The sequence below is a fragment of the Chamaea fasciata genome, unplaced genomic scaffold, assembly GCF_029207755.1.
Source record: "Chamaea fasciata isolate MVZ Bird 193981 ecotype frontalis unplaced genomic scaffold, bChaFas1.0.hap1 SCAF_18, whole genome shotgun sequence".
NCBI lineage: Eukaryota > Metazoa > Chordata > Aves > Passeriformes > Sylviidae > Chamaea > Chamaea fasciata.
In genome coordinates, this window is record NW_027094103.1 from 6575196 (window position 1) to 6587239 (window position 12044).

General features: G+C 43.2%; 1 protein-coding gene across 15 annotated transcripts in view; it reads right to left on the bottom strand.

The window, feature by feature from the left end:
* ARVCF (ARVCF delta catenin family member) overlaps positions 1 to 12044 on the bottom strand; it is a 249261-nt gene that overhangs the window by 34256 nt on the left and 202961 nt on the right. For all 15 annotated transcript variants that reach the window (XM_066200014.1, XM_066200011.1, XM_066200013.1 and 12 more), the window contains one exon: positions 8835 to 8906. In XM_066200014.1, coding sequence (XP_066056111.1) covers positions 8835 to 8906 — 72 coding nt within the window. The remainder of the gene's footprint in view (positions 1 to 8834; positions 8907 to 12044) is intronic.

Genomic DNA, 12044 nt, shown 5'->3' on the forward strand with positions numbered 1-12044 from the left:
CAAGCTTTTCTCCAGTCAGGTCTTAAATCCTTCAATGATATAAAGAACCCTTCAAAACCTCTCTGAGGAACCTGCTCCAATGCCCAATTATGTGGCATTAGCCTCCATTTCTGTGCGCAGAAGGACACCAGATGGGACAGATGCTTTCAGTGAGACTCGAGCGACGTCTGTCTAGTGTAGAGTTCTGAAAGCACCAAGCCACCTCTCAGAAATCCACATTTTGGTCACTCCTAAAGGCACAGCCTTCACAACACTCACCTGGAGCTGAAACTACCTCCTTTGCTTCTCCTCACACTATTTCTGGAAATCTGGAAAGGGATTTAAATCAACATTACATCACTTTTCTGCCTCAGCTGTTCTGAAACTTTCTGCAGCTCTCTTAACTTGTCAAGCAGCTTTGTCAGCATAACTTTGCTGCAGTACTTTTGATGGACACCAGAGACAACCGTAACTTAGTGCAGCAAGGTTTTTGTAATTGATTTTGACATGAAATTTCATCTCTAAATTCCGACAGAAGCCGAGTTCCTCTTCCCTGAGCTTCCTGGCAATACTGGCTGGGCAACCAGAACAACTTTTGGATTTTTACCACCTTCAAAGATCATCTCATTTTTTATGCTTACGATAAAAGAGAAGGGGGGAACTCTGAGAGATTTCATTGTTATTGTTTCTTAGCTGAAACGAAGAGGCATGGCAGAAGCTGACACAATGCTACGGTGATGGATGGGTGGATGGAGTGAGTCTTTCACTGCAGTGATGGAATCCCAAGACTGAGGCAGCTACAGTTAGGAGGAATAAGCACCTTCCCATCAACTCCTGCTTTTATTCCTGGCAGGCTTTCCTGGCACATTCTCATTTGATAAACAGTCCTGGAGCAGCATCTGTATAATGAGCTATGCTCTGTAATAACAAGCATTCTATTTTGGAGTAACAATTAGAATTGCCTGTAGAATAGAAATGCTAAATGAGACATGCAAAAACATACACACAACCTGAAATGTGGGGAGGAAGAGAATTTACCATTCTCAGCAGGGCAAACAGTACAGGAAAAGCTGTGAAAATTAAAAACGTATGACTGACAACTACAGCTTTCCAGCATTAACTATTTTTCATCAGAAATATTAGCCAAGTGGAAATGACGTGGAAATCCAGTCAGTGCCTGAAGAGTTAAGATGCTGCATTCCCAGAGAGCACACATTGCTATAACTGAAGTAAACGTAGCTGGGCAGCAAAACTTACCAAGGTTTCCAGTTAGGCACTGGTTTATGTACACACCTTTCTATACAAAGCATCATAAATAATGCAGCTGAACTTCTCAGTGAGAACACACAGTAAGTGCACTATGCATAGTGAGAGCACACAGCAATTCACAGTACTACAGATTTGCAAAACTCTGTAACAGGAACGCTTCAGCCCATTCCCACAGTGGCCCACTGGGGCTAAACTCTACCATCCACCTTTAACTGAAATTATGCTTATATTTCATTTTTCTATCACTGTGCTGCTAGCAACAGCTGCAATACAGCATACTTCACCAGAATTCTGCTGTTTTTAGAAATATATTACGTGCACTCCATTTGCATTGGTTCTCACAACAGCAGTGAAAACACTAATTATTTTAGTGAAGGTAATTATTCTAGCTATTATTTTGGTGAAGTGATTCTTCTAGTGAAGGTAGTGGAAATAGCAGGCTCTTCATGAGATGAGCAGGCTCACTACAACCCCAGCAACTGAATGCTCTTAACTTGCCTAAGGCCACTCAGAAAGTCAGTTACTGGGCTGGGAAAATGAGACTCTTCTCCTTCAAATTCTGTCTTTAGCTGAAGCTCCAGATCACTCCATCTCCTTATTAGCTGCTGTAATTACCATGTGCTCTAGTGGAGCTCCTGCTGTTTCGTTTTTCATAGGCTACTTTATTATGCAAGTACATATAGGCTCTTCCTGTTTAAGATGCCTAAATCCCATTTTCTGTGCACTTAGAACTTTGGCCACAAATTCACATCAGGTTGGAAAGGGAATTTACCACCTGGGATTCCTGTCTTCTGAAGATACTGCTAGTTATTCTAATAGATCCATACTCCTGGGTGTCAATCTCAGGCAAGAAGGAGCTGGAAGCTGACTACTGGAGTCTTTTTATAGTCCCATTAAAGCCACAGGTGAAAGGACCTGAAAGGAGAATCTTGCCTCCAACTGTCAGCTTTTCCCCCTCATGTGCTGAGGGAGACTAAACATTTGACAATGCAAAAGAAGGATAAAGAAGAGGAATAGCTGTTGAGGTTGATTCACTATTTCCAAGATAACCAAAGCATCTTAGAAGTGAGTCAGATTTTTTTTCTCATTCAGAAGGAAAAGTCTGAAATTATTCAGAAACAAAGCTGTCTTCCTAACTCATCTTGCATGTGACCTCTAGCTGTTCAGACAGACATAGAAGACAAAGGGAAAATCAGGAGTTCTACAGGCAAATAAATTATAGCAGAGCCCAACAGAGATGGACAAGAACCACCTGATGACTTCACAAAGAGTTTCAGCTTCTGTAAATACGGAGCTGAATGGAATTCTCATATCACTACAATTGCTCCTCCTGTCTCCCTGCCTCAGCAGTTGTTTCCCACTGGTCCCTCGGCTTAAACTTCAAAGCCTCATGACCTAAACCTGAAAGACACTCACACTATGAAGTGCTCATGCTGGGGGTGGGAGGTGCCAGTAGCATTTAAATATCACAGGTGAAATTTCTCCTCCAGTTTACACTGGTTCTACCTCCTCCATACAGTAGAATGACTTCAAGTCCCCAACTCAAATCTTCCTGACACAGTATCTCACCCGGGCCACTCATAGCACAGTCTACTCACACAAACACTGCGCTTCCCCTTACTCAGCTGCAAGAGCTTTTCTGTTCCACAGATGCCATTTCAGCCCTACCAGGAATCTAGCCTATCGTATCTGTAAACACAATTTTTGCCTGGATGTCCCTATGGACGAAGCAAGGGACTGGAAACCACAGCTCAGGGCTGTAATGTCAAGGCTTTCTCTGAAGCCAGAGGTTTGACAAACACAGCAGCAATTACCAGGAAGCAAAGCCAAAACTATTCTTCACATGCCTGAGCAGACAGATAACACCAGAGCTGGTCCTGTAACGGTCTCAAATTCCTCTCACATGATTCTGTGGAATAACTGAACTCCACACAGCCGAGCTGTGAGTCTCAGCAGCACTGCTGTACACAGGTACTGTACAGGCTTTCAGTCACATCATTTAGTGTTTCACCCAGAAAAGTATTTGTTTCCTTGCAGTCTCCAAAGTAAGAATATTGCAGGATACAGTTGTATTACCAAGTGAAAAGAATTAGTGGCAGACACAGAACAGTACTCCTGGACCTCCAATTCACATTCCAACTGCATCTCTCCATAAGATTTTTCAAGGCCTTCCGTTTCAACCCTAAACTTACAATTTATGTTCTACATATTCAAATTTATCAGATCCAGAAAGATCACAAACAAGTTTTCACCTGTAGGGCACAGCTCAGCAGGCCAGGGAACAGTTCATGCACGTGTCCACCAGCTCTGAACAAATAAGAACACCGAACATAAGAATCAGAGAAGGTGACAACAAGGCAGAGGATTCCAGAACAATCAGCAGTCAGCTTTGGAAACAGTGTGTACACAAGAAAGGAAAAATCCACAGGTGCCTGCTCTGAACACCTTGAAAATACTGGGAAAAAGAATGGGAATTTAAAGGTACCAGACTGGAGAAAGTTTGGCAAGGGCAGGTTCCATATGGGAATTTTCCTATTCAACCCAATAAATTTTCTCCGACTCAAAGCACTAGAAGACAGATGAGAAACCTTTCACTGCTTTGTAAATTATGAAAAACACATGGGACTAAAATGAATACTCATCTTAGGAAAGCAACAGAAATAAGAGATGCTTAGTAATTCTGATCAGAATTCTCAGTAACGTGCATGAAATGCTCAGAAGATGTTAATACAAGAACATGCTACTTGCTCTCACAGAGGAGATCTTCCCAGTCCCTGAATTTCCACCAGCAGGCACAGGAGGGGTGTGCATGGTGCCATTAATCAATCAGTTCTACTCATTTATTCACAATACGACAATCAAAATTAATAATGGAAGGGAGCTGGAAAGGGCAGGTGAGTGCTTGAGTCAACTTGTAAAGACTTAAAGAAAGCAAATTAAAGCAGCAGTGAAACGTGAACAGCAGCCAATCTTAATTACAAACTAAAGCCAGAGTAAAGTGAAGTTTCTCTCTCCTTTCACTACATGTTGCCTTTAGCTGAAGACAAATTGCTGGCACTTTTGTAATCTACTAAGTTAAAGTCATTACCCTGACAGTGCCAGGAAGTCTAATTTCCTGGAGCAGTAATACAAAGATTTATAAGGGAATTTAAACACTCACCTTCTGGAATAGAAAATCTATCATCAGCATGAGGCTACATGGAAAGTGACTGAGGATTTCAGATAATGGAGAAGAAGAAATTCACCTGCTGACAAGTTCATCCAAAATCTCATTCCCTGCCTACACAGGCTGCTGACCAGGGTAAGTGTACACACAAAGCTGAGCTTTCAGATAAATTCAGCTTTTCTGTGATGTCCCCACTGCAACAAAATAGACTTCTTCAATTACAAGCATTTTTAGCACTAGTTCAGTATTTCAGCACAACTCTCTCCTAAACTTATGTTCCCATTAAAATGGAACTAAAGTAATCAAAAAGGAAAAGAGAAATTAATAAGAAGTTTAGTAACTGCTTTAAAGGAGAAAATGAGCTAGCTCATCCACCAGGCTGAAATGTACCTGCACGTCTCGTTATGGCTCAAGACCTTCAACTCCCTAATGAGATAAACTGAAATGAGAGCTGAACTTCAACAACCAAAGCTCCATAGAGCAGCTGCTGTTCTGCCCTCAGATGTATGTGCACATAAACAACAAGCCATGAGATTTGCTTAAACCAGACAGCACAGAGGTCTGGATTTAATTAGGAATAACCTAATGCTGATTCCATACAAAAGAACCGTTCCGCTCTTCTGGACTTTCTCCTCCCATACTCCAGCAGTGAGGAACAGAGGTGGACAGTCCAACACCTTCACACAGGAGGATTAAATGTTACAATCCCTTTAACATCTTTGGGGGGCTGACACACATCAGTCCTGACTCTGCTCAGAAAACCTTATCACAGAGGCAGTGCCATCTGAGACACTGCCTTCCCCTGCACAGATATGATTAATCCTCATCTTCCCCCAGTGCCTGAGCCTCCTGCCACTATTCCTGCTCAGAAATTAAGGACTCTGTGAGCAAAGCACAGGAGTTGTACTACGCTATGTATTTAACGTGTACACAGGAGAAATCAGAGCTGTGGTAGTGCAGAAGAGAACACGCTGCAGAGGAGGCAGCCAGCACCACTATCACTGACCTACTTTAGACTGGGGAAGGGATTTCAGTGCGACTTTTCCCTCCCCACCCCTCACAGAAGCAGCAATTTTGGAAAGTCCTAAATATAGCAAGGTTCTGAGGACAGCATTCATAATTTCTTGTCAGTGCTGTTCCCTTCTCTATGCAAGCTCACATCACTTTCCCCAAAATTTATGCTTTCTCTCTTTGACTGTCAGTGAAAAAAATAGGCTCCTTTCAACAAAGAGGAAACAAGAAACTTCTCTTTCACAATCTTTCCTCACGAGGACAGGAGTACTCTGGACACTGCCAGGGCATATACATTTATTTTTTAATATCAGATGAGACAGCTTCTGGAAGCACTGCAAGTTCTCCCATCTGACATTATCCAGTTTACCACAGATAACAACCCTGAACTGGAAGCTTTCCCCTGCCAGAATGTCTAGCACATAAAATTATTAAAGGCTTAGAAATGGTTTCAGGGCTGCTCAAATGATGTGCTGCAGCAAAACCTGATTCCCATTAAAAAACCAGGAGCCATCAGTAAGAGACTAGTTCATCACTCTGAAAAAGAGAACTGCCTTCCTTCACTCATTCCTCACCAGAACAAATTCCTGGGGGGGGGGCAGGGGGGGAGTGAAATACTAGCATTTAAACTAGGTTACAACTCACAGGACCCTTTAGATTGTGCAGGACATGAAGAGGCTCCCGAGATGTTGTACCAGCAGGACAGATGTTCTGAGGGACTGACAAACCTCTGCACCCTGCACAGACACTAGCCAGTCCCCAGCCACAATCGACAGAAGTTTCTGATTTTACTGGCTGCAGGACAGGCAGAGATTCCTGCCATTGAGGTGATCTGGAGTCAAAAGGAAGTTTCCAGAGCTGATAGAAAAGAGGTCTGAAGTAGTTTGCTGCTACTAGCCCAGGGTTTTTCAAGTGAACACAATCATGCTCTCAATTAAGCTCAGTGGTCATACCCAGGAGTATCTCGTAGGGAAACCGTGATGTCAAGTTCTTGAAACCACATCTTTAGACCCACCAGATAAGCTCCATGGACGTTGACTATAAGATTACAGGAAACTTAACAATACTACATCCCAACATTTGTTAACCACCACAATGTTCATTTGCTGCACTGCATGAACAAATCTTATTACTGCAGTTTCATTTGCTCACAAAGATTCCAGCTGAAAACTCACTTTAATATGGCTTTAATAATACATGAAAGAGATTAATCTATAATTGTTGATTTTTGAAATACCACTTCATCATGTCACTCAATCTGAGTGCTTTTGATCATTAAAACTTGCATGATTTTTCCATCTTGGTAACGAGGTTGTGCCTCAGCTGAGAGCTGATCTCATCAGAGCCAATTATACTCTATAGAAGAGATCTGACCAGAGCTCTTAGGGGTTTTAAAACTGCAATTTTATTTTCTTTATTTTACCGAACAGTTTAAAGTTCAAGCAACCTTGTTAGAACCTTTAGTATCCAGGAATTCTCAAGCAAATGAGATGCTTGGCAGGAAATTACCAGCAAAAAAGTGAACAAAAATGCATCACTGTCCTGGTTTTTTCACTCTCAGCACACAAGTCAATAGTCACTCATGCCTTTATTCATGTCAAAGTGCTTCTTTCAAAATGCTGTGGGATTAATCTCCTGACCTTATCTAGCATGAGAGATGTAATCTATTTGACTTTGATTAAATGGGGGCGTCTCAAAATTATCAAACAACCTCTTCAAGAGTGTGATATTTCTAGCAATTGAATATGATAACAAGCTGTGTAAGCTCAGAGACAGATACATCTCCCATCATATCTGCACATCACTTCTACCATTAACAGAGCCACATGCAAGATTTTAATCTTATTTTAGAGAAAGCTATGCAAGATACATTTCCTTGCAGAAATTCCCCATTTCCATCTTATCCCTTTAGTGGCACCTGCATTCCAATCACATTTAGAAAGGAATGCAAATGCTGAAGCCTTTGCTAAATTTTGCATTCCTTTCTTTTCCTGCATCCTAAAGGTGTCTCCTCGCTCTGCACTGTAATCAGCTCCCAGCCTGAACTGATTGCAGGCAGTGAAGGCTGGTTAGAAGTTTCCTGCAGCTCTCGAAATAGGATGGTCCTGCAGCTTCTGAGAGGTTCATTACTATCTTGCATTATTTCACAAGATACAGAAGAACTTGTGCAACAATGCAGCAAATGAGAATCAGTGTTTAGGCATGAGACAAGAAACTGCATCCACTGTAAAGGGTGTCTGTAAATAGATTAGATACATCTACGTATTAGGATTAGTTTGCATATCATCAATCAGAGTTTCACTGTGAATTTACGTGAGTGCAGCACTATGTATGTATAATAATTACACCATTACTGACTATCAGCATATCTCTGAGGATCTCAGACACGGCCTCTGTTGTCGCTCTCAGTTAACAGCAAGGAAATTGAAGCACAAGTAAGTGGACTGGACCAAGGTCACCAAAAGAGCCTAATTCAGGCATCCCAAGTCCATGGATCTCTCCACTGAGTCAGACTGTCTCTTTATACCCTCCAAAATTCTCTATGTGATGCGGGAAGAGTTTAAAATTTTTCTTCTGAGGAATACTCAGGTAGTTCTGGGTATTCAGAGCTCATTAAGGTGAGGCTGACAGGGTGGCACCGCAGCAGTTGCCATGACAATGGCTGGATCTTTGCAGAGACATTGCACACATTTCAAATCAAAACCTGTGCAAGTCTCAAAACACCACCCAATGCTCTAAGAATTCTGACAAAATCCCAAATCACCTCCTAATCTCCAATTTAAAAAAGTACCATGATGCAAGAAGAGAATGCAGATTGTGAAAGATTCCACCTCTGCCAGAGCTGAAATACAAAGGCACAATGCAGAATTTTTCTGTGAACCTCCCAGATTCTGGAAAACTACAAGTACCATTCACTACAGACAGGGAGGAATACTGTCTTCAGGGGAAGACCGACTATCAGTAAACACAAAAATCCTCAATCCCTGCTGTCACCCAATTCCACAGAAAGCTGAGGAGTGACAGAGGGCCAGGGAGGGGAAAGGGTCAGTGACAAGTACTTTCACCACGTGCATTTCACAACTCCTTACAGTCAGGTCTGGTGCAGGTGGGTTGGAGATGGAGCTGCAGAGGAGGAGAGCTTGCACTCACCCCTCTCAGGAGTTACAATCACCTAACACCAAATCAGACAGGCTTCTTCTACGAGATTCCACCAATTCAGCAGTCTTAGATAAAAATTCATATCCAGTATTCAACACTAGATAACAGCACGCACAGATATATCCATTATTTCAATTAACTGACTACAAAAGAAAGAGATCAGCCTGATATGCTCATGTCTCAAGCCCCTTTAAGAGCCTCCAGCTCCCAAGCTACTTGTTATTTCCAAAAGCACAAACATTAGCATTACCTTTTGCTGCTTCAGACCGCTTAGGCAAATCAAGTGTATCAAAATTCCTGTCCAAATCTCCATTCTTCTTTCCTGTGCAAAAAAAGAAGACAACAGATGGAGAAGACTGTCAGTATACTGACAGGTAAGTTACTGTCATGTGCATCAAAAGATGGGAGAAGATACAGACCCAGAATATAAATCACAGACTGCTACCCATAATTGTATGTATCTGACTGGCAGTCCAGCTGCACAGCTGTGGTTTTAGCATGAGCAAACTTAGGGACAAACACCCGTGCTGCTTGCAGGTTGATCTGCAAACATGCTTAGCACAAGCGTTTCAGAGTCTTAGGAGTGCTTTAAACCTTGGAAAATTGTGCCATTTCCCTCCTTGGCAAAGCTGTGCCCCTCCCTCAGAAGCCCAGTGTTTACTTGTTGTTTTCACAGAGGAATTTTGACCTGAAGCTTAGCTGAAGCAAAAACTCAGCAGCAGAGCAAAAAAACAACAGCTTTGCTTTGCAGCCTCTATTCTCAATGCAACAACCAGGCAGGAAGACCTAGATTTAATATATTGTACAGACAGCAGCCAACAACTTGACCTTGAATTGCCCTTCAATCAACAAAGTGTCATTTCTGCTATTTATTAGGAGCTAATGGAAATAATTCCATACTTTTGCTAAGAAACAGTGTCAAACTATTACATCAGCTTTAATTTCCACCACCTTTACATAAAACAGAACAAAACCTGCCCTTTTATTTAGGTTGAGAATTCAAGGTTATGTAAACACGTGGGGAGGGAAGGGTTACCTTCCATAACCCCAAGGGGAGACACTGCCTTGGGTAAGCCCACAATGGATGCTGTGGGAAAAGCAGGAACCTTGCCAGCAGAGAAAGAGATTTGGAAGGCAGTGCAAGAATCTGCATGGCTTCTGAGGACTGCAGTGTACTATTTAGCTTTCCCAAATTATTTTGAGGGGGGAAAAATCAAGTTATTTAGTTCCTCTCCCTCCAGAGCAGGGAAAGCAGGTGCGATGGGATGAATTCGGGCAACGCAATTTAAGCTGCCAGAAGTGGCTTCTGCACAGGGACTGCCAGGCTGCTGATGGAGGTTTTACAGAAAGGGCTGGAAGCTCCACCAGTCAGGCTGCTTAGAAGCAAACAGGAAAATGGGCCTTGAAAAGGCAACGAGAAGATTAGTCTGAGTCTTGAGTGCCAACAGGTCACGGGATGGGAAAGGCCAGTCCCTGCCGGGTTACAGCAGGAGGCTGGTACGAGCACAGTGAATTCAATGGGTCACCCTGCCTTTCCTCTCGACAAAAGGATAAAAGGACTGAGTACCGCACCGAGAAGAATCAGAGCTTTTAAATACCATTATGAATATTTAGGAATAACATTAAGAGGGAAACCTCCCCTCAAGCTAGTATTCCATCCTCCACTCTCCCTTTCTTTGGGAGGGGATGGAATCACACCCTTTTCTTCTGAAATGCCAACATAGAATACCAGCCAACTTCAACTGCTGTGCAAAACAAAACATACACCTAGAAGTTCTGCCTATCTGAAGTAATTTCCTGAACTAAAGTATGTAAAAGCCCATCTAAGCTGCCAAAAGGTCATGCAGCCAGGTACCACAGCACTTCTTGAAAGGTATCTTTTCTAAAGGAAGGAACAGGAATCGGTGGCACCTGGCAGCCTTCCACCAATTTTTTGCTCTGTGAAAGGAGCAACACATTGCCTGGGGAATCAAATACCAGAACGAAAAGGTGCTGTACATCCCCAAAGGACTCTGTATTTCATAATGGCAGCTGAACCCAGTAACTGGCTGCAAACCCTTGTTGACTCTTCGGGCATTGACATGAAAAACCAGGGCAGAGGGAATTAAAAGGAAGAAAGCATTCAAGGAAGGAAGTCAGTGTAGGAAAGATTACAGACTTAAAGCAGACCAATAAATGTGACTCCACCTTATCTACAAGTAGGACAAACTGTTTTTTCACATGACCCCAAATTTTAGGGCTCTGCCATTAGATAGTTTAAATCTCAGAACATGCTCTCAGAGAGCCAGACCTCACTTGACACAACTACTTATTTCAAAAGTTCTCTCTGTAATTTAAAGGTTGCTTTGGCACTTCTATCAGCCCTGCAGAACGGAGATGGCACAGTAAGAGTTCCCTTCTTCCCAGCGGCAGTGTTTAGTAAGCACTGTGTCTGAGCACAACTTGTTAAGGAGGAATTGTCCGGGAGCGCAGTGTTGGCTGCTGCTTTTGAGCTGGGAATGCCAAAGCAGCTGCCCATTTATTGACCCATCTTTCATAAAGACAGCACCCTCCACCTGTGCCCTGGGCTCCTCGGTTGCCGTGTCTCCATTTCTGGGCCAGACAGCAAACACTGGCTGGTCTGGAGGAGCCTCTGCTGCCTTGCGTCTCAGCCCTCTGAGGAACTCCCACCTCACAGGCCAGAGCCTGTCTGTTCAAAGCAGAAGCTGCCAGCTGCTTGCCAATGGCAGCAGTACAAAACACAGAACTCTGACCAAGGGGATTTCAACTCTACAAATTACTTGCTTAATCAAATGGATTTGGTTTGGAAATACCCCAAGCCCCTTTCCAGGGCTCCTATAGGGACAAGGTGAGCAAGCTACAAGAACACTACAAAACAAATCCACCCAGAAAGCAAAGGCTTCAATCTGAGGCCCAGCAGCTATTTTTCCCATTTGATTTTCACAAATATTGGAGTCTTCTACTGATTAAAACCCTCTCAGCCATCCCCACGCACCCCTGATAACATGAGAAAATCAGCGTCACTGCCAGATTCTGTAGCTCTGAACACCCGGCTCTGTCCCTCAAACCCGTGCACTTGCTCACAACAGGGATGTGAACACACACACAACCCACGTGGCTGGGATTTGTATGGAGCACACCACTGCCACTTCCTGGATCCTCACTATCAGGCTGTGCACCACAAGGATGCTGAAACCACAGCACAAACTGCACGTGCAGCAGGAGAGAAGTTTTAGATCTGTTTTTGTACATTTCAATTTCCACCTGTGTCCAGGTTCTCCAGGTGTTCCAGCCTGAGGTGCGCCCGAGAAAAGCCAATGCTGTTGGATGAGAAGCATGGCTCCAGACTTCGCCAAGAGAGTGTTTTGAACACGCCTGCTGACAGGCCTGTTCTATGAAACCTGGCTGTAGGATTGGCACAGCACTGTGGTTTGGGAACATTCACTGACAGGAGACTTGC